Genomic DNA, 23,326 nt, shown 5'->3' with positions numbered 1-23,326 from the left:
ATTTGTACAACTTTTGTAATTTAAGTTATCTAAATATTTAGCATGTCACATATATAAGTTGTCTACATATGTAGCTTGAATTCTGCTACACTTCTACACGTGTGAGGATATAGTTGAATTTTAGTGAAAGTATATAAATTTACATAAACACATATTATGTTGGGTACTTACTACTTAGGTTCAAAATTCGATAATTCTATACATAAAACAAAATAAAAAATGACAGTTGAATAAAAACAGTAGTATGATTTAATCAGATTTTTAAAAAAAAAATATATAGAAATTGAAACGATGACCACAACAACCCACCGAAACCAAAAGGAAAAGTTGTAGCGGCATAAACAGGCAAAAACTGAGTTTGGTCCTTGTAGCTGCTACTACCATGTCATCCTCTGCAAGAACTGCTGCTTCAAAATGCAAGTTACCACCTTTATCCACGAACCCAGAAAGACCCACATCTTCAAATTCCCACAGCTCAACCAAGCTTTCATCTTTCTTCACAAACCAAGCTAGTAGTAATACCGCTATACCCACTTCTTCAAATCCCAAAACTTCACCAAAAAACCCATTTCCTAGAGCTCCAATCCAAACCCCACTTGAGAAGTTCCTCCAAGCAAACTGTAAGTCAGGTAACATCACTCTCAGTGAAGCACTTGACTATTTTGACCACATGATTCATATGCGACCTCCTCCTCCAATGTCATCATTCAATCGTTTATTAGGTGGACTTGTCAAGAGTAAGCATTACTCTCATGTTTTCTCATTTTGTAATAAGTTGACAGCTTCTGGGTTATTGCCCAATTTGATTACACTTAATATTTTGGTTAACTGCCTTTGTAATATGAACCGTGTTTGTGATGGTTTTGTGGTCATGGGAAGTATGATTAGGAAGGGTTATAGACCAACTACTGTGACTTTTACATCTTTGGTTAAAGGGCTGTGTATGGAGAATAGGATTGATGAGGCAAACAAGTTGTTTGAGAAAATGATCAAGTTCAGGTGTCAGCCTAGTGTGATTTGTTATGGTACTTTGATTAATGGGTTGTGCCGAACCGGCAAGACAGATGTTGCACTTAAGTTACATGAAGAAATGAATAGTGGGAATGGTGTTAGGTTTAGGCCGAATACTGTGACTTTTACATCTTTGATCCAGGGTTTGTGTGTGGAGGATAGGATAGATGAGGCAACCAGTTTGTTTGAGAAAATGAAGAAGTTGCGGTGTCATCCTAGCGTGATTACATATGGTACTTTGATTAATGGGTTCTGCAGAACAGGCAAGACAGATGTTGCACTTAGTTTACATGAAGAAATGGCTAATGAGAATGGTGGATATGGTGTTGATTGTAAGCCGAATTCAGTTACTTACGGGATTATTATTGATCGGTTTTGTAAAGATGGGATGATAGATAAGGCAACAGAGCTTTTTCTAGAAATGAAAAATAGAGGGATTTTTCCAGATGTGGTTGTATATAGTATTCTAATACATGGTTTGTACTATAATGAAAAATGGGAAGCCGGTAAAGCTTTGTTACATGAGATGATAGATAGCGGTATCCAGCCTGATTTGGTAACATTCAATGTGTTAATAGGGGCACTTTGCAGAAGGGGAAATGTGAAAGATAGCCGTGACTTGCTAAAGTTGATGATTCGAAGAGGCATGAATCCCAATATTTTTACTTACAATACTTTGATGGATGGCTTATGTTTGGTGGGTAATCTTGATGAAGCAAGAGAGCTATTTCATTCTATCTCAACTAGGGGGTGTGAACCTGGTGCAATCAGCTACTCTGTGTTAATCAACGGTTACTGCAAGTATAGGAAGATACAGGAAGCCATCAATCTTTATGAGGAAATGATTTTCAAAGGAGTTAAGCCAACAGTAATAACATATAATGCCTTATTAACTGGTATTTTTCAGATGGGCAAAGTTCAGGATGCACAGAAACTGTTTCATGAGATGCACACTCAGAATGTGCTACCGGATTCAGCTACATATTTAATATTATTGGATGGCCTTTGCAAACATGATTGCAAACCAGAAGCAATGGATATTTTTCATTCTTTAGAAAATTCCAATTTTAGATTTAGTGTTGAAATTTTTAATTGTCTTATGGATGGGTTCTGTAAATCAGGGAAGCTTGAAATTGCTTGGGACCTATTTCACAAAATGTCAAGTAAAGGCTTGCTACCAAATGTTATAACATACTCCATAATGATTCATGGCCTCTGTATGGAAGGCCAACTGGAAAAGGCAAATGGTTTGCTCTTAGAAATGGAAGGAAAAGGTTGTCTTCCAAATGTCATCACTTACAATACCCTTATGCGGGGTTTCTGCCTAAATGATGACTCGACAAAGGTTGTTGAACTACTGCATAAGATGTCAGAAAGAAATCTGTCACCAGATGACTCTACAATCTCCATTGTCGTAGACTTGCTGTCAAAGGATGAAAGGATACGTAAATGTCTGGACTTGCTACCCACATTTCCTGCTACCAGCCAATTGAGGATGCCATGATAAGTTTCAAGTCACTAGCACGATGTTCGGTCATTCCTCCTAACCTGAAATACTTCTGATTCTGTTTGCTCACACATTTTAACAGAAGTTACGAAATGTGAAGGTGCATTGCCGTGGTCTTAAGGGCCAATATATTGTATTCAAAGTAAAAACTTGAATAGTGGGGATTTGTCAGGGCAGAGGAGATCATGGATAGTACTTGCATTCACTAGCGGCTGCAGTCCGTGTTTGACCCCCCTGAATCAACGTTGCAAAGAAACAAGATCTGGTGCAATGTACTTACTGATGTGTCTGGCTCTCATCACATGGTGCTTCATGGAAGAGAGGCTCACCTGAAAAGGTTAATGTTCTGTGGAATTTCTCCTCAATATTACTCTTTTGTCGATTCCGCATAGTAACCATTCAATGTCCTGTTTCACTTCCTGTTGTAAAACAGGTATTACTAGACTGAATTTTTTTTTTCCGTGAAAGATATTTAGCAGTTAATCATTATTTAATGTTGTCAAATTCTCCACTGCAAGGCCCCCTTCAGCCTTTGTTTAATTTATTTACTTGACAAGCATAAATTATTTCCCAGCTGATGTGCAGGTTAGTGAATTTGAGAGTCTGGCCAGCATGGGTAAAATCTGGAGTATATGAATGTGGGTATATACAGCTGGGTGCTTATGCACTTATAGAATACTTAGTATTTACAGTTGCCACATTTAATATACCTAGGTGCTTTCCTTCATTTCGGTTGGACTAATTGATAATGGGGTTTTAATTTTCTTTGATTCTTTTCCTTTCTAGACGATCATGCACTGCGGCAGTGACTATTGTGCATCTCTTTCCCACCAGAGGACTCTACAGTCTCCCTTGTCATTGAGTAGGTCTTAAAGGATGATAAATCTTGTACATGTTTGGACTTGCCGCCAACAGTTCCTGCCACTAGCCAATTGAAGGATGCCATGACAAGTTTCAAGTCGCTAGCATAATATTCAGTCATTCGAACTGCAGATACAAAATGTGAAAGGGCATTGCCATGGTTTCAATGGCTAATAGTTATTGTATTCAAAGCAAGAAACTATTGTGGTGGAGTGACTGGGCTCTGTGTGAAGATGAGATCACTGTATGCTCATGGATTGAACTTACATTCAAGTAGCAGCTGCCAGCTACAGTCCGTGTGACTCCTCTGAATCAAGTTTGCAAAGAAACAAGATCTAGTGCAGCGTATTTGCAGATATCTTGTTTTCGCATAGCCATGGTGTTACATAGAAGAGAGGCTCACCTCAAAAAGTTGATGAGTGAACATGAGCTGTGGGTAATTACCAGCCAATCTCCTGTTCTGCTTCACTTTTTTTTTTTGGTGATATATTCATGTTGGAATTGAAAATTTATGCGCTAAATTTCTCTGCTGCAAGGTCTTCTCAAGCCTTTTGTTGGATTCCTTTTTCATGATGGGCACAAATATTTCTCAACTGATGTGCAGGCTGGCAAATTTGAGTCTGGGCAGCTTGGGAAAACTGTATAGTGTATACCTATGAATACGTGTGAATGTTATCATGTCCATATGTACTTACAGAATAATACTAGTATTTGCTGTTATCATATTTAAGATACTTAGTTGCTTTGCAGTAAGCAGAACCGGTAATAGCGCCTCTTGTCAAATTCTCTATGAGTTCCTTGGTCTTTGATTTCTATGATAATCGAAAGTAATAGATCACTCTTGATGTATCTTTTGCTAAATGTCCCTGAATGTTGGGGAAGAAGAGCATATAGTTGTATACTAATAAAACCATGTTAGTTAGTTGAACCCAACAAGGACAGTGCATGTACTTGTAAGACAGAGCATGTGAAGAATGAAACCAAGGTTGAAGAGAATGTACTCATTAGAGAAAGTTTCTAGACAGTCGACTAAACCCATATTGCATGGACCCTTTAATCTTTCAAAGGCGATGCTGCAGTGCAAGGGTGATGATGATGGCGGTGGAAAGTATTTAGGGCTGTGTGAAGGTGGCACCATTGCTGCAGTTGTGATCTGAAGAAAATTGGGAGAAATGGGAGGTGTAGAATAATACCATACAGCGAAGAGTGGCTTTTACTTAGACCCATCTCAATAGTAAAACTGTAAAAAGACGGGAATAAGAGTTTACGTCAAGGAAAAAACCAAAACAACTTAAGAGTTTAAACTGACAAACAGATGACGCTTAACTTTTTCGCAGAATATGTTTTCCATAGTAAGCACAGAGGAGACAGTAGGAGTTGTCTTCTTCTTCTCCTTCTTCTTCTTCTTTGTCTGACAATGACAATGACAATGACAATGACAATGACTAGGGCTGTCAATGGGTCGTGTCAGGTTAGGTTTGTGTCGGGTCAAAGTATTTGTCGTGTCATAAGATACAAACCCAAACCCAACCCATTTAATAATCGTGTCAAAAATTTAAACTCAAACCCAACCTATTTATTAAACGGGTTACCAATTTCCAACCCACTTAACCCATTTAATAAATAGTTCGTGTCGTGTTTGACAAAATGACCCATTTAATAGTTAACAATGCGACCCATTTAACTAAAAAAAATTCATAAATTGATTAAATTCACTAAAAACTCCACAAGACGAAGTTAATTAATAATTATAAAGCAAAATATTTCAAATTGTCTAATCCTATGATCAAATACTCCCAACGTCTAAAATTTCAGGATGAAGTATAACATAATCGGGTTATACGGGTTCACTTCGTGTTGGCGGGTTGACCCGTGGCCAACCCATTTATTAAATGGGTCATGGCGGGTTGACCCATGGCTAACCCGCTTTTTAATCGTGTGAGTTCAACCCTCTTTATTTCGTGTGGGTTTCGAGTCGTGTTATCGGGTCGTGTCAGAATTGACAGCCCTAACAATGACAATGGATTTGGTGCTCAAGCTTTCATGTATCGACTGCGGTTCATCCTCCGACTTGTACGGAAGTGGCTGCAAGCACTTGACTCTTGGCTTGTCATGTGACATATCAATGGCTTAGCAGAAAGCCAAGTGTTCTCACTGTGGTGCTGTTCTCACCCGCTTGATTCGAGTACGTCTCTGCCTCTCTGTTTTCAATTTCTGATTTTTTTTTTATTTTTATTTTTATGAAAAAAAAAACCCCGTTAGCCCACCTCACTTTTAGATATGTCTTTAGATATTTCAATGAGCATCGAATCCATCGAACCCATGATCTTTATAATGTTGGAATTATAACTTACTAATAGATCACCGCTCACTGCCGTTTTTCAATTTCTGATTGGCCTCTCTCTGTTTTGAATTTCTGATTTTGGAATCAAACATTGATTGGTTCATGTTGTTGTTGTAATAAGAGTATGATGTTGTGCGTGCAAACAATGATGATAAGAACTACTTCATCGGTAGATTCTCAACAGGACTGCCCAACTTCTCCAAGAACAAGTCTCTCTGTAAAAACAAGGCAATTACTTAGAATCTTGTTCTTCTTTGCTTTTACTACTTGTAGGCTGCAACTGAACAAAAACCCCATTCTTTGCATTTACTACTTGTTCTTATTAGAACCTTATTTTCATTGACCTATTCGCCGTGGGTCTTGGAGGATGAGACTGGACGGTCCAAGTTCCAGGGCCATCTTCAAGAATTCTTTTCAGCTTACTACCTACTAATGCAAGAAGGAGAGGAGATTTCTGCTGTTCCTGGTATGTAGTTTCCTGGCTTACTATTATTAGCATTGCTTTTCATTTACAGCTCATTACTCTTGTTCTAATGTTTCCAAATATGATTGTAACTGGTTTGTGCATTTACTTATCAATCAAGGTCAGTGGTGTTAGCTCAGTGGTTAGAGCACCCACTACCTAAGATCGAGGTCATGGGTTCGAGTCACCATGGGGGTAGAAGTGAAATCCTTTAATCCTCTTTAATTAAAGAAGAGGGAAAAAAAAACATATCAATCAAACTTTCTTTTGAGAATCTCTCCGAGGTTCAACTTTGACAAAATTGCATAGTATAATAAGCAACTTACTTTGGAGGAAGCGGAAGCAAAGATGATCAATAAGAAAAAGACACAAGATTTATATCAAAGAAGGCTTATGAAAGCTGCAACTAATGGAGCTGTTGCATTTGGAAAAGTGAACAACTTTGGGAGCAAGCATAGCAAACAAAAAACTTGTTTTGATGATGATGATGATGAAGGGAACATCTCAGATAATGATGATGAGGAACAAGAGGGAGCAAGGAAAAATAGACTTGGACTCAAGAGAAGAGATGGTGATGATGAAGGAAACATCTCAGATAATAGTGATGAGGAAGAAGATGTAGCAAGGAAAAACAGACTTGAACTTGAGAGAATAGGTGGCGATGATGAAGATACAAGTGGAGATGATGACTTTGATAATGATGATAGTGAGAAGGGTAAGCATTTTTCTTGTTCATGCTTCAATTGTTATGTAATGAGAATATAATCAATGTACTGTTGACATCATTATATATTTCTGTATTTGTTGTAGATGATGACTGGAAGCTTGAGGAGATTTTTAGCGATGATGATGAAAATAATACCAAGGAAATAGAAGACTTTGCAACTGAGGTTCCAGTTCCACAAGAACTTACGCATTTGACATGTTTGTTTAATATGAGGTTTCTTTGGTAGATATGTGTTAAGTTGCTTTGTGTCTTCGATCCTTGTATTTTAGTATTTTGGCATACTTATATCATTTTGGAAGAGATTTTCTTCAAAGACATTTTTTTAGTTTTTATGAGCATTTTATCCTTTTGTTGCTATTTCTGAGTATTTGTTGGTTTTTGAAGGATGATGAGGAAGATGATAATAATGAAGAGGAGGGTTGACTCAGTGAATCCGGAAAAGAGTTGAAGAAGCTATTTGGGCATCTCATTGAGTCAGATACACAGGATGACAACGAAACTGAGGATGTAGGTTATTTTCTTATTCTTAGGGGTGTCAAATTTTAGTTTATTCTTGCTTTTGCCTTTAGTTAAGAGCTGTAATTGCCTAAATGATTTATTTTTGGTCAACTGCATTCTACAAAGTGACTTGGGTAATCTATGTTGATAAGCTACTAGCTTTGGTATATAATGCATGGACTAGGACCTTTCTCCCCCAATGACTCAATTCTTTATGCTTTGTCCAGATTAATATTATAGAGAACAGTCATTCTAGATCAGCTCAGACCAAGCCATCCAAAAGTATGAGAAAACGATATGATGATGATGCCGAGGCATTTAGCTGTGCACCTCCCCAGAAGTTGAAGACTGAAAATGTACGTCTATTAATAACTTTTTTTTTTCTTTCTCATTCAGCTTTGTGTTCGGACAACCTTGGAACCACCATGCTCACTATTGATCATATTCATTTATATTGTGGAAGAATCAGGATAAATTATCGTTCAAAGTTCTCCCATTGTTGTTTTTGTTGTTGTTGTATTTTTGTAGTACATGATTTCTTTGCTCACAACTTTGAACTTCATTTTATCATTCTTATGTCTGGATGAATAAGGTAAATGAGCTCTTAATATCAAAAAGTAAATCGCTAGAGTAACAACTTTTCCATTGTGCATCCAAAAGACAAGATATGGGCTTTGTTATGAGTTTTTTTTTATTTTTTTTATTTTTTATGTAATTCAAATTAGTTGGCTGATTAGTTCTCTTTCATGAGAAGGCAGCTATTGTGTTGGGGGTAAGTGGTCCTTGATCTTGTGTTTGGAAAGCAGTTGGACCTTCTTGAAAGGTGAGGATGTGGAGTTGCTCCGCGATAGAGTCAATTTTACGTTCTCTTTTGGCATCCTTGTACATATTTCGATAAATCTTTTTGGTGTTAGGCTATGTTGAGTGGGGAGCCAATTAGTGTTTATTACATATATTGTTTGAGTGGATATCTCATTCACCTCACTTGTATAATTCACTTTATTAATAAAATTTGTGTTTCGTTTAAGTTAATGTAGAAAATATTAGGTTTCTCTTAATAGGCGTAATAAATTAAGGCTGAAAGTATTACTTATATTTATTGACAGATGTTGCACTTAAGTTATTGTAGCAAAGATGATTTATTGAGGCTGAAAGTATTACTTATATTTATTGACTAGCTAAAAAATTTGGATTTGGTAATATATATTATGATGTATATGTCTTAGCATTTTGTAAATATTCTTCCTTCAAAAAAGAATAATTATATGCATATACCCTTAGCTCTGTGCCATACATTAGTTTTCTACATGCATTTTGTTCTCATTATTACCAGTCTCTTGATCATGACAAATGAATGCATTCAGTTTATTGCAAATGCTTCAACTGGATGAATGAACTCATCAACAAGCCTTTCATACAAAATTGTTAACAAAAATCCCGCAGCAATGTGCGGGTATCATTTCTAGTATGTTTCTAACGGGAACCTTATTTCATTGTTCAGGATAGATCTGAGTACCATGGTCATCTTCAAGAATCGTTTTCAGCTTACTACCTACTAATGCAAGAAGGAGAGGAGATTTCAGATGTTCCTGCTGGTTCCTGGTTTGTGATTTCCTGACTTACTGTTGTTAGCATTGCTTTTCATTTACAGCTCATTACTCTTGTTCTAATGTTTCCAAATATCATTGTAATTGGTTTGTGCATTTACTTATCAATCAAACTTTCTTTTGAGAATCTCTCCCAGGTTCAACTTTGACAAAGTTCAACAGTATAATAAGCAACTTGCTTTGGCAGAAACCGAAGCGAAGATGATCCATAAGAGAAAACGATATGATGATGATGCCGAGGCCTTTAGCTGTGCACCTTCCAAGAAGTTGAAGACCGAAAATGTACGTTTGTTAATAACTTTTTCTTTTCTTTTTTCGTTTCTCATTCAGCTCTGTGTTTGGACAACCTTGGAGCCACCACGCTCACTACTGATCATATTCATTTATATTGTGGAAGAATCAGGATCAAAAACCTTCCATAGAAGAAGAGCCTGCATCTGCTAGTCCTATCAGTGAGGAAGAAATCAGGGCTGTTTTTGAGAAAGAACAAGCAATTTCCTTACAAGACCTTGTTGACCACTATCCAGGAAGAGTCGAATCGAATGAGGTATCGTCTGTCATGGTTACTTCATAGTTTTCCCTCTAACGCATTGCTCTCATCGACATATCACAAGTAAGAATAATTCATTTTGGTTAATTCTACAACTGTCAATTTTATCACTGAGGTATACTAAGAAGAATAAGAATAATCAAGATACTCAAGTGGAATTAGTTTTTATTGAATACCTCCCTTTTCTCTAGTTTATCTGATATATGCTGATATTTGAAGAATGATAAATTGAAATATGTTCGGGGAACGTGCATACCATTGGATATACTATGAAATGTCGTAATTGTTATTTATTTTTCGGTTTGTGGTGCAGGAGCTGAAGGCTTTAATAGCAGGGTTAAGGAGTATGTCTTACAAAATACTATATGTAAGAGACCGAAAGACGATGAAACTGGTTACAATCTTGTATTGAGAGAGTGAAATCCATTGGCCGCCCCGCAGCTGAACTTGATCGCTTATATCTAGTTATACTTTTGGCTCTCTAGCTTATTATGTGTAGGTGTTTTTCTTTTTGTGTGGCTGTTGGTGCGGTGTAGACATACTTGATACATCTCAGATTAACCCCTAAAAAAAGTAAAAATTGTCATTTGGTGTATCAGTGTGATTGTCAAACTGGTATGAGTATTTCTTTCTTTCTTTTTTGACTCTTTATTGAAACGTGAAAACCAACCTGAATTCCTCTCGGTTTCGTTCTCACTTCGTAGAGTACAGATCTTGTTTGGTGAACAATTGCAGAATAGGTACAAGCATAAGGGCCTCATTAGAGTCTACTAAAGCAAGGTTGTATTCTATCTATTAGCGGAGCATTTGGTTTAAATTTTCTTTTGGTTGAACTCATAGTTTATGGCTTGTAATTTTCTTTTAATCATAGGAAAGAAAAGAAAGAGATTGCATGTATGCACTTGTAAGACAAAGCATCTGAACGAAAAATGTTATTGGACCAAATTAAATCTTTCATACAATTAATTAGATCAAAAAAGTAAAACAAAAGAAGGCATCTTCAATTAATCTTTGATCACAAAGTTACAGTAACCAAATCCTATCAAGTAAGAATATAATTAAAACGAGAAAGAGACACAGAAGTTGTCTTGGCTGGCTAGCTTCTTCTATAATCAGAAGTGGTACCCGGCGGTTGGAGGGGTGCAGGCTAGGGAATCAAACGTTAAGTCTCGGGTCGTCGTGTTCGCATAGCTCGACAAGCTATGAGAAGCTTTTTGAACCTGGCAGCTCTATCCTTGTCAACTGGGCAATCTGTGCTATTGTGCATAGAAAAGGTGTTACAAATGGTACACGACTTTTGAGAAACCCTTGCTTGTTCCGAAAAACAGTAATTGCAAACCCAAGTCTCAGACCAATCGAGAATCATACGACCACATCCCCGACAAATTACATGATATTGAGGGCCGACAGTTGCGCCCGGCGGGACACATTCCCAGTAAGGGCAGAGAGAACCCATTAAGTGCTCCTCAGAACAAACATTACAAGTCTTGTACTCGTCGCCGTTCCAGAACACATCCGCTTTACAGATTCCAGCACGCTTCGCTTCTTTTTTGGCTTCTTCTTCTGGTCTCACTGGTCTAAAATCATCAAGCCCGATGTACATGGCCATTGGAATGAGATCGGGTGGCGAAAGTTATGAGATAAACGACCGACTAGGATAAGATCGATTGATGGTTCTGGTTCTGGGTCTTTGCACAGTGGCGATCTGCAATCGAAATTTTGAAACTGATGGATCGATGGTGAACAGAATGGCCGGCCGGGAAAGAAAACCCTAATTCGATACGGGAAAATAGAATTGGGGAAGATTTTTCAGTGACTTGAGAATCGAGGGAAATGGGGATAGATTCGATTGTCTTTCCTCGTCCTTCTTGGATTGGGAAACTTGAAAACCACGCGGAAACACAAAGCGCGTTAACACCCAGGGAAAAGCCGCGTATATTTATAATTATTATATTTCTTTATTTATTTGCTCCATGTGGGCTCGGACTTAAATTTGGGCCGGGTTTTCTTTTTCGGGTTTTTCAAAAGAGTAGCAAAACAGGTTGGTGATCAAGCACATTCTCCAACTTGTGTTTCTGCAACTTTTTCGAGATGTCATGTTCAAAAGGCAAGCTTTCATCTTTATTCACGAACCCAGAAAGACCCACTTCTTCAAATTCATCCAAGCTTTCATCTTTATTCTTCACAACCCAAGTTATACCTAGACCCACTTCTTCATATCCTACAACCTCAACAGAAGCACCAAGTCCCAGTGTTCCAATCCAGACCCCACTTGAACATTTCCTCCAAACAAACTGCAAGTCAGGTAATTTCACTCTCAATGAAGCACTTCACTATTTTGACCGCATGATTCTTATGCAACCTGTTCCTCCAATGGCCTCGTTCAATCGTTTATTAGGTGGACTTGCCAAGAGTAAGCACTACTCTCATGTTTTCTCATTTTGCATCAAGTTAACATCTTCTGGGTTATTGCCTGATTTCATTACGCTTAATATTTTGCTGAATTGCTTTTGTAATGTGAAACGGGTTTGTGATGCTTTGGTGGCTCTGGGAAGTATGATTAGGAGGGGTTATAAACCAAGTGCTGTTACTTTTACTTCTTTGGTTAAAGGGTTTTGTATGGAGGATAGGATTGATGAGGCACTGAGGTTGTTGGAGAAAATGATTAAGTTTCAGTGTCAGCCTACTGTGATGACTTGTGGTACTATGATTAATGGGTTGTGCAGGGCAGGAAAGACTAGCGTGGCACTTAGGTTACATGAAGATATGTCTAAGGGGAATGGCGGATTTGGTGTTTATTGTAAGCCGAATGTGGTTACTTATGGGATTATTATCGATAGGCTTTGTAAGGATGGCATGATAGATGAGGCAAAAGACCTTTTCTTAGAAATGAAAGATAGAGGGATTCTTCCTGATGTGGTTGTGTATAGTGCTCTGATACATGGTTTGTACTATTATGAAAAGTGGGAAGTGGGTAAAGCTCTGTTACATGAGATGGTGCATTGCGGTATCAAGCCTAATCTCGTGACGTTCAATGTGCTAATAGCGGCACTTTGCAGAAGGGGAAATGTGAAAGAGAGCAGTGATTTGCTAAAGCTTATGGTACACAGAGGCATTAGTCCTGATTTATTTACATACAACACTTTGATAGATGGCTTCTGTTTGGTGGGTTGCCTTAATGAAGCGAGAGAGCTGTTTCATACTATTTCAAGTAGAGGGTGTCAACCTGATGCTGTTAGCTACAATGTGTTGATCAATGGATACTGCAAGAATTGGAAGATACATGAAGCTGTCAATGTTTACGAGGAAATGATCCGCAGAGGAGTTAGGCCAACTGTAGTAACTTATAATGCCTTATTAACTGGTCTGTTTAAGTTGGGAAGAGTTCAGGATGCACAGATGCTGTTTGCTGAGATGCAAACTCAGAACGTGCTACCAAGTTCATCTACATATAAAATATTGTTGGACAGGCTTTGCAAAAATGATTGCATACCAGAGGCAATGGAAATTTTTCATACTTTAGAAAATAGCAGCAGCTGTGAACTTAGTGTAGAAATTTTTAATTCACTTATTAATGGGTATTGTAAGGCACGGAAGCTCGAAATTGCTTGGGACCTATATCACAAAATGTCAAAAAAAGGCCTGGTACCAGATGTTATAACATATAGCATGATGATTCATGGGCTCTGTATAGAAGGGCAACTCGAAAAGGCAAATGGTTTGTTTTTGGAAATGGAAGGAAAGGGTTGTGCTCCAAACATCGTCACTTATAATACCCTTATGCGTGGTTTCTGCCAAAATAATAACTTGGAAAAGGTTGTTGAACTTCTTCATAAGATGTCGGAAAGAAATCTGTCACCAGATAACTCTACAACCTCCATTGTCATAGACTTGCTCTCAAAGGATGAAAACTATCGGAAATGTTTGGACTGGCTTCCAACATTTCCTGCCAGTAGCGAATTGAAAGCTGAGGTGACAAATTTCAAGTCATTTGCATGATCTTCAGTTATTACTCCTCATCTGGAGTTCTTCTAATTCTGGTTGCTCAGTTGCTCACACATTTAGCCAGAAATTAGAAATGGTGAAGTTGCATTTGCCATTGTCTCGTTTGCTAATTGTTTATTGTATTATGTACAATAAACTGTAGCAGTGGAATCTTAGAGGGAAGATCAGATTGATGGTCAAGTGTGATGGATTTGAACTTGCATTCATTAGTGACTGCAGTCTGCGTGTGACTCGCATAAATCAAGGTTGCAAGAAACAAGATATAATGCTCAGGCTGTACATATCAGAATTTCATTTTTCTCCTGGTCTCTTCTACTGTGACATGGTGTTACTAGAAGAAATGCTTACCTACATTGTTCTATAGACTTCATTTCAATGTTGTGATCTGCGAAGTTGTAGTAACCAGTCCATCCCATATTCTACTTGATAATGTTGTAATACAGGTTCTAACTTCTTTCCATTGCATTCATTGTACCTGGATTTTTATTCATGATGAGCATTTAATAAGAATCGGAATTTTACAATATATTCTCTGCTGCAAGTCCTTCCCTAGCCTTTTGTTTGATTTCTTTTCTTCATGAGCACAAAGTATTCCCGGTTTATGATTGCAGGCTGGCAAAATCTCCAATCCATTTCGTTGCAGAAAAAAGAAAACATTTAACCCAAGTCCTAACCATAAAAAAGACGCAGGATGAAATGGTTTGAGAGTCTGGCCTTTCTAATTGGGATAAGATGGGTGAAATGTAGTAGGCTATTATAGTGCATGTGTCTATATACGAGTATACTTGGTGTATTCATAGATTACAGACTTACATGTATCCCCTTTATCAGCTGACCTTACTGCTTTGCCCTAAGCTTAACATTAGCTTCTTACTCGTCTTTTGCTATGCCTGGTTGATGGGGAACTAAAAAACTTTAGATGGGGAACTAGAAAAAAACTTTAACTAATAAAAGTGAATATTCTTTTTCACCATGCTCGAGATTCAATGTCCAACATGAACAATGATCACACCCGCATGAATACAAGTAGTTTCCATTTTTGAAGGAAGCAACACTGCTGAGACCGGAAAGACACTCCCAAAGGATTCAAGCCTAATCTACTTCACCAATTATCCATGTTATCAGATCTCCCTCAACCTCCCTCGCTCTCTCTCCAATCAAACTTAGACATTGCCGGAGTCACTCAGAAATATTTTCACTGTCATTCAGCAATTAAAGTAGTTGAAATGATAACTTAAGGGTCCCATTTCGCTGATCTTTGGTGCGCAATCCACTAAACAAAGTTTTCCTTTATGTTTATGGGTCATTAAGGTAGGCTGTTGCTGTAATCCTTAGAGCATATAGAAGACCAGCAGAAGGTGAGGGCTCATGGTATTAGATGGTAAAAGCTACTACCTCTTATCTTTTACATTCTACTTGGATTGTGAGGCCTAAATGATTGTGGAGATAGGAGCTTAATCAATCTTGTTGATGATTTGAACCCCATTAAAGGTGTGTAGGTCATTCAGGGAAGACTAGCCCATAAAGACGCGTCCTTTGAATAGATTTCTATGTTTGTTGTTGTCTGCTTTTTAGTATCATTAGTCTATAAGTCAATAAAGTAATCAATTATATCATATGTTCATAACCCAACTTTAACCTTGTGAAGATCTATGTTAGGTACTTAGTTTGGCCTCTTTCTCCTGCCAAATCATTTGTTTCCTCCTGTTGTTCATTTTGAAAGTCCTTGTTTCCCCTGCCAAGTACAAAAAATTTGGGTAAAATTTATAATGCTTACTGTATGAATGTTAGCTTTTGCAAGAGAGTTATTATTCTGATTGTGCAATTTTGAATAATTTTTTTTTTTTTTTGGTCTGAGTGCAATTTTGAATGTTGAGAAAGGACTGAGAGCAGAGTCATCAAGAACTTCACTGCCAGGAGGACCAGTATGAACTCCATCATAAAACTAGTACATAGAGTAGGTTCTTATAGCTTAGTCTCATTGCTATGATTTTGGTAGCACTATTCATGAAACAGGCTTTCATAGCATGCATGAGTAAATAGACATAAGCAGACAAGGTGGTATTGGTTGGCACCCCTTGCTTTTTCTCACTCTGATCTTTTCATCCCCAATTTTCATCCCTCTTGAGTCCTAACAAACCCCACAAACAAGTACTTAGATTCCAAACCTTACTTTCAACATGAAAATCAGAACCACATTATAACTTATCATACTTTACAAGTATACATATCTCAGTTTTGCATTTGTGATCTCTCTTTGTGGATACACTACTACTGAGCGCTTGTGCATGTTTTTTCCTTTACAATCCGGACAAAATAAGATCACATCTAGCAGCAATTGAGAAGCTAATGTCCAAGGAGATTGACCCACCTGAATTTCTGAGCATCACATGTGAATCTGAGCCACCATGGAATTCATTATTTTCATTTTTTTTTACTCCCCCCTATATGGGGTTGACCTGCTCCATCTTGCAGGTGTGGTTTGGCATATATATAAATATAAACTTAAAAGCTCAGCTCATGAAGAAGTCATATGCATGTTTGCAGAGGAGCCTGGAATGTTTCTGGGATTTGACTGTCATTAATTAGTCTATCTTTTCCCTATTTCTCAAAAACAACCTTCATATATAAAGAGAGAAGGAATTGCAATCAAGCCAGAATTTCATTCCTCAAGTCATCTGTTCACACATCGGCACTTTACATCTTTGTCAACAGATTAGATTGAGCTAAGCATGGAAGAGATGGAAAAGAAAGCTGCCTCGTACAAATTACCTGATGTTTGCTTGCTCCGGTTGCCAATTCGAGCTACTCGATCTCTACTTTATCACTGAAGATCTCTGCTTCTGCATAACAGCTAACCTGTTATGTTCTTCAGAACACAGAACATATATACACCCCTAGCTAGGAGGTCTTCATCAGTGCATGAGGTGTGTGAATTTCTCCTAGTTTGAGGGGAATGAAGCCTGGTCCGAAATCTTCCTGATAGATCATGTTTAAGCTCACAGAAAGATTTCGAACCAGACGACATTCACCTCAACTGTTAGGGAGAGAGAGAGAGAGAGATGACATCTAGAGAGAGAGAGAGGTGGATTTGATATGGCCATGCATTGTGTATATTTCATGGGGTCCTTATATATACGTAAGGTAAGGATGAAAATAACGAGATTCTTAATTTCCCCAGTCACATGTCGTGGACATGGAGTCCACTTTCTACACCCTGCCTAACCTTGCTTTTCATACCTTCACATACCAAATCTGAGGACTTTATATGCAGGTTATATTTAACCATTCGTAAAAATATGGTGTGAATAACATTGCCCTATAATTATGAAACTGACCTCAAAGGTTATTTAATTTTTCTCCTCATGCATCTAATTGTGAATTGTGAGAGAAAGGTCAACCCAAATTGTATACAATCTAGTCTTTAAGCTGCTTTTAACATCAAAGCTAATCAATCTTGGACTAATGCCATGTATATCTGGCCAAAAACATAAACAAATCATAAACCATGATACAGTTCAAAATTAGTTTGAACCTTGAAGGATCTTGACCTTAATTGGTTTATTGCAAGTCTCAAGCAAAGGATATGTCTTTTGCTTGCCACTAGAGTAAAGGGACGGTGAGAGCAGGTGGAGAAGAGAACCTTCAACATCAATGATGGCATGCATAAGGGCATCTCCAACCCTTTAGTCAAAAACTAAAGTCATTTGGAAAATCTGACACCCCTAGTGTCATTACTATTCATTCATATTTTGCATCTCCAACCCCTTTTAGTCTAAAGTCATAGCCATTTCATAATTTTAATTATTTTAGATAATTATTTAACTATAATATGAATTTATATATCATACATAATAATCTTATATAATATATCGTCGTTTAAATTTTTTTTAGAAAATTTTATTTTATTTTTTCAAGTTTTTCTCGCTTAAAACTACATTACTCTATTATTAGCCATTGAATTTAATTCATCGCATTTTTCTGACTGTCAGATTAGAAATGAAGTAATTATATATATATTTTTTAATTTTTGGTATCAATTAATCTTAGCCTTCCATTTTGAATCGAATTCATGAGGAGTGAATCAGAGTCACTCATTTTGAATAGTAGAAGGTGGGGCCCAGCTTTCTTCCCATAAGCCATTTTGGCTTTCTACCTTCATTCTTTAGTCATTTTGACTCAAGGTATGGCTCAAAAGCCATTTTGACACCCTTTTGATTTGGGTTGGAGATGGTGAAAAAAAAATCCCTTAGTCATTTTGGTTTTTGACTCCATTGTTGGAGATGCCCTAATGTACGCAGCAAATAGCAGAAAATGAGATGCCAAGCTTAAATCCCAAGCTTAACACACATTGGCCTGGCCTGTACGTTAAAGCCATTAGTAACACAACCAAAGAATTTAAAGGTAAAGAAAAGCCAAAGGGACAGAAACAAAGGTGGGATGTAAAGTCATTATGCATAATATGCACCAGCTAATGTTTTGTCTTGATCCACCTTTTACTATTCCAGTTTTTCCACATATGTCATAATCTGGTGATTATGTTGGTCCTTTAGAATGTCTCACAGGAATTGGTTTGAGTATCAATCCTCTTAGTATGTTGACATCCATTTCACATAAGAAAAATCGAACCCTACTCATCGATCCAAGAATTTAGTGTATTTACTCTTACAATAAAATATGTCCATGTAGGTAAAATCGCAATAAATATGTCTCTAACTCTCCAGTAAAGAGGTCCCTAATAATTAAGAAAAATGAGTAGAAAACCACAACATAAATATTATGAGGCGATACATAATGCAAAAGTGAAATAAACAAATTAGTCCTTGTAGGGAATGAAATCGAAATGAGCTTTGTAATATATTTGTTTGAAATTGGTGGCCTAATCAAGTATATGTACTACCAAAAGTAGCAGACTCAATCAAATTTTAATGAGGAACCAGAAGCTGATGGAATCATTACCTTCATGCATATCAAAGATCATCATATGCTCCAAGCACAAGTCAAAACGCTTTTCCAAGTAGCACTATATTCCCACATTTGAAGCATGTTCTCCCTAATTTTCAGCTTAAAACTTGTACAATCAGCAGCGTTCTTAAAATCCTCGTGGGCAGTTGCTTAGGCCCTGCCTAGACGCTAATTGCTGGCTATATGTCCCGGTTAATTGAAAATCGCAAAAGAATCGAACAAGGAATTAAGATTGCCTAAAAGGGCAGACAAAGGATTTTTTTTATGTTTTTAATCAATTACAGTACGTTATATAATCATTCTGTTTTGCATATTTATGCTTCAACAGTAAAAGTATATTTTTGTTTTAAGTATATGCACTATTAGTTTTAGATTAAAATTAAAATCCGCCTAAACATCTAAGTCTTAGCCCCCTCTCCATCGCCCGCCTTAAAATATTGACAATCAGTATCACAAAGTAAACTGGATCAAGTTCTAGCAATCTGTATTAAAAACAATCCCTTGTCTGACACGGCTGTGATATTTGACTTGCATATATTCAACTTCCTCAAAAGTTTCGGACTTTTTTTTTCTGTTGACTTCTTGCTTGAACTTCTGATTAGAAACTTTCTTCACGTCTGCGAGGAAACTTACAAGCATTTTCACATCTTTGAAGCAAATACAAAGAAAAATTAGTGGCTTGATGTTATACAAGTCAAAAGAGCCATATGGGGACCAAGGTGCAAAAATCACTAAAACATTATCTTTAGGACCTGAAACAAAGTTACTGTCTTACTGAACAATGATTATGCGAATGTCAAATACCTAAGAGCTCTGATTTAACTCTATGAACACAGAAAAGAATACAAATCAAGAGAGAGAATCCAAAAAAGAAAAAGAAAAAGAAATTTAAATTAGAAAAGTGTATATCTTCTTTGCACAGTATCGAGGAACTATATGGGAGCTGAACAAGTTGTTCGAAAATGTCCAGTCTGATTGCAGCGGCTGCAATGCACCACTCGTTTAGCACGACCAGCATCTTCTGCGCGAATTCGCCTTTTCCTTGGTCGGCTAGGTGGCCGAAGCGACTTTGGTGGGTTAATCGTGACCCATAAACTTCCATTGGCTTCATCTTCAAATCCAGCCATCTCCTTCCAAAGAGTTCTGTCTGGAATAGGATGTATTGTCTCCGAGTAGGCTTTGCGATAATTTGTCACAGTGAAACAACTTTCAGTGAACCGAAACACATTCTGCCCACAAGAGCGGAGAGCTGCCACGGCATGAGAACATGGCAACCCACAGAACTGCCATCCATTACATGTACATCTACGGTTACGAATATCCACTATATGTGATCCTTCAGGGAACCTAACTTCGAAATCAGCATCATTTCCACGGAAAGCATTGAATGGGTGAGAAAGCTCAACTGCCTTTGTCACAGAGCTTTCAGCAGAAGGAACAAGTATGTTTGTCCACTGCATGCTCATTTCACGACGCTCATTGAACCAAGTCATCAGATGTCGTCGGATACACTCCATCAACTGAATTATTGGAAGCCCAGATGCCTCTGCTATCCAAGAATTTAAAGATTCGGCCCAATTAGCCGTCAACTGTCCAAACCTTGTACCCTCAAAATATGCTGTTGCCCACAACGTTGGTGCAATTTGTCTAATCCATTGGGCTGCTTCTGGAGAGATCTCTTCAATCTCCATAATTTTTTGTTCACATTCAAAGTGAGTAAGAGCATAAGCAGCCTCCCATAGAAGATTAACAAGCGGAGTACTATTAAATTCCTTCCGTAAACTGTCGCTTAAATGCTGCAAACAAAACCCATGAAAAGCAGTTGGGAAGTTTGCTTCCACTCCATCAACAATACCCTGCCGCCTATCAGACAAAATTGTAAGCCTTGGCATGTACTCTGCATAATTTTCCAGTAGGACCCGAATCTCAGAGAGGAACCACATCCAATTCTCATCGTTCTCTTCATCCACCACTCCAAATGCCAATGGAAATAAAGCTCCCTCTCCATCAAATCCAGTGGCAAAAAGCAAAGTCCCAAGATACTTGCTTTTCAGAGGAACTCTATCAAGTCCAAGAAGAGGCCGACATGCATTCAAAAATCCATATATTGATGCATGTAATGATACAAATAGACGTTGGAAGGAGTTATCATCAGGATTCCCATAAACCTGGGCAATACTTCCTGGATTGGTCCTTCTGATCTGTTCACAATATTGAGGAAGGAGGCGATAATCTTCTTCAAAAGATCCACGAACAGCAGCCATGAGCCGTTCCTTCCCCCTCCATGCCTGCTTATATGTTAACGCAATCCCATGAACACGGTGGATCTCTTCTAGTATCTCTTTTGGCTTGCAATTAGGATTCTCCCTCAAGCGTTGTTCCACAGTATTTGCCACCCACTGGACTGAGGCTTGCTGATGACCAAGATGGGTGATTCCACGACAAGTGTGTTCTTCATGAATGGTCCTTATTGAGAAGGTAGGCACACCTGGAAGCTTTGCAGCATGAATTCGCCAAGAGCATCCTTCACTTGCACATTTGGCAGTGAAACGAGTTTTATCAGACTTGACTGTCTGTATCTCAAAGTGAAGCGCAATAGCTGCATCTCTAAGTGCCCTTCGACAGCTCTGGACATCAGGAAACTCTTGCCCAACAGCCAGCTGGTGATTTGAATTAGCTAGCGCTCGACACTGAAGAACAGGAGGACTATCCATACTCTCAGACTGCTCCAATGACATGCCTGAGACAGGTAGAATACTCATGTGCTGATTTTGATCCATCTCTAAATCTAAATTTTCAGAAAGATCATGGTTCTCCGCAACAGCCAATTCATGACTATCCATCAAAACCAACTCGTGATTCACCACGCTAAGACCAAGATCACTATCATGGCTGTTAACATCAATATTCTCTTGATCGGGTTCAAGATCATTATCCTGATCCAACCCCAAAGCTTCTTCTTCTTCAAGATTCTGTATATCTTGTAGAGCTATCACATGTTCGTTTGTCTGGTCATAAGCTAATCCATGCTCATGGGCATCTCTAAGACCCTGCTTATCATCATTAGTACCATGCCCTACTTCCAAATCCTGATCATGGGTTTGTCCCAGTGCAAAATTATGACTTTGGCCCATAATCATACTGTGATCATGCCCCAGTCCCAGCTGTGGATTCTGACTCAACGGAAAATCACGACTCTGCCCAATGATTAGATTATCATTTGCCATTACAAGCCCCAAGATTAGCAGAACCAAACCCTTCCAATTCAATCAAATGTTTGGCCTACAGCTGAAAAAGGTTCTGCCTACTATGTGTCACTGTTCCGAAGTAGACCTGTGTCACCAACAATGCGTTTTGAATCAAATTAATATTCTTTTCACCAAGGACACTGAACAATGAGATACTATCTATATATTCCAAACTTATAGTACAACTACAGTACATCACCTAAATCTAAATGTCTTAGGGAATCAGTGAAATTAGTCCAACTAGATCGAGATCAGTACATTTAGTATCCTCTATTGAATCATTGAATTACTAAATCAATAAGCTGAAAAACCCAAGAGAGGAAAACTGAACTCTTTGACTTCAAACAGATACATGAACAGGGCAGATTAAACAATTCATGATATTCTGATTGGTTTTGTTCAACTGAAGTATGAAACTCAATATGCTATGCTATACTGTAATGGGTTTGCGAGAAATCGCAAACAAACGAACCCCGAAATTGAAATCAAGTTTGAACCCAGAAACCAATTGGGTTCACTGTAATTGAGTTGAGGAACATAAAGAATCTAACTTTACAGAGTTTCTAGGCAATTAAGCAAAACGTGGGTTAGAACTCACAGAATTAAGTCTGCCCAGAACCAACAAGAAGAAGAAGAAGCTCAAAGAGTGAACCTGCAAAATCAAAGCCAACAAAGTACGAGTAAGAAGGGTATTAATGGAAAAATAACAAATTGAATTCAAAGGAAAAAAGAGAGAGAGAGAGAGAGAGAGAGAGAGAGAGTGAGAGTGTTTGGGCGGGTGGGTGAGAGGGAAAACAAACCTGAAACAAGGAAGGGTAGAGAAGATGGAACAGAAATTTTGCAGGGGCAGCGCAATGGACTTCGGAGATTCTAGGGTTACCCAATTTCCAGGGTATTTATGTCATCCTAGTTCTTCTTCTCCTCTATTTTTCCCGAAATTCCGATATTGGCCCCCTCACCTTCCCCGCTTTTGATTCTACTTTTGGAGATTACAATGAGCGAGTATTAAAATACTATATATTTTCTTGATTTTTAAATCTCTTTTTTTTCTTTTTCCTAAAATGAGAAAGAAAAAAAAAACAACAACTCACCTTAAAGATCGATATAATAATTATGAAAAGAAAATGGAGTCTAATTTAGAATTGTAAGTTAATGTTACAAGTATCAGAGTCTGAATAAAAATATATGAACAAAGTTTAACGAATCACTCTTTAAATATATACAAATAATATTATGCTAGATATTGACGATAGTTGGTGCACTTATTTTACTGTTATCCTCATCTTCTTCTTTATGTATCGGATAATTAGGGTGTGATTGTGTACGATCTGATCCCGTTAACTTTACTATGGTTCTATTTAGATTAGATTAAATAGAAGCCTTTATCTTTGTTAGGTTAGTTGTCTCCATCATCTTTTAGGATCACTCATTGCTATCACGAGAAGTGAGAGCCAATGAGAAGGGGGGAAGGGCATTAAAGGAAGAGAGCAAATGCAGCGATGGTACGCTCGTTGTTTCTTAGAAGGTGAGGGCTACGACC

The 23,326-nt window shown here is 37.9% G+C and overlaps 3 protein-coding genes and 1 pseudogene across 13 annotated transcripts; 3 read left to right on the top strand and 1 right to left on the bottom strand.

Annotated features, from left to right (window-relative positions):
- The first annotated feature begins 326 nt into the window (after window positions 1–326).
- On the top strand, window positions 327–4,224 carry LOC112172570 (pentatricopeptide repeat-containing protein At3g22470, mitochondrial). 11 transcript variants are annotated; one of them, XM_040508981.1, is made up of 4 exons: window positions 327–2,855; window positions 3,104–3,156; window positions 3,305–3,815; window positions 3,916–4,224. In XM_040508981.1, exon 1 carries the CDS (start codon window positions 383–385, stop codon window positions 2,513–2,515), a length of 2,133 nt encoding a protein of 710 aa, XP_040364915.1. In that variant the 5' UTR covers window positions 327–382; the 3' UTR covers window positions 2,516–2,855; window positions 3,104–3,156; window positions 3,305–3,815; window positions 3,916–4,224. The 11 variants fall into 11 exon arrangements, with proteins under 11 accessions (XP_040364915.1, XP_040364916.1, XP_040364911.1 ...); XM_040508982.1 differs by having other exon boundaries at window positions 3,093–3,156; XM_040508977.1 differs by having other exon boundaries at window positions 327–2,951.
- A 1,175-nt stretch (window positions 4,225–5,399) lies between these two features.
- On the top strand, window positions 5,400–9,980 carry LOC112171542 (annotated as a pseudogene).
- A 1,679-nt stretch (window positions 9,981–11,659) lies between these two features.
- Window positions 11,660–13,567, top strand: LOC112171541 (putative pentatricopeptide repeat-containing protein At1g12700, mitochondrial). The gene has a single exon (XM_024308710.1). It carries the CDS (start codon window positions 11,660–11,662, stop codon window positions 13,565–13,567), a length of 1,908 nt encoding a protein of 635 aa, XP_024164478.1.
- Window positions 13,568–19,246: 5,679 nt separating this feature from the next.
- On the bottom strand, window positions 19,247–22,764 carry LOC112170763. Its single transcript, XM_024308069.2, has 3 exons — window positions 22,587–22,764; window positions 22,385–22,438; window positions 19,247–21,871 (listed from the first exon to the last, which is right to left on the bottom strand). Exon 3 carries the CDS (start codon window positions 21,763–21,765, stop codon window positions 19,471–19,473), a length of 2,295 nt encoding a protein of 764 aa, XP_024163837.1. The 5' UTR covers window positions 21,766–21,871; window positions 22,385–22,438; window positions 22,587–22,764; the 3' UTR covers window positions 19,247–19,470.
- Between the last annotated feature and the right edge of the window lie 562 nt (window positions 22,765–23,326).

The sequence above is a fragment of the Rosa chinensis genome, chromosome 6 (genome assembly GCF_002994745.2).
Source record: "Rosa chinensis cultivar Old Blush chromosome 6, RchiOBHm-V2, whole genome shotgun sequence".
NCBI lineage: Eukaryota > Viridiplantae > Streptophyta > Magnoliopsida > Rosales > Rosaceae > Rosa > Rosa chinensis.
Note: the sequence above shows the minus strand (reverse complement) of the source record. Positions and strands in the feature narration are given on the sequence as shown.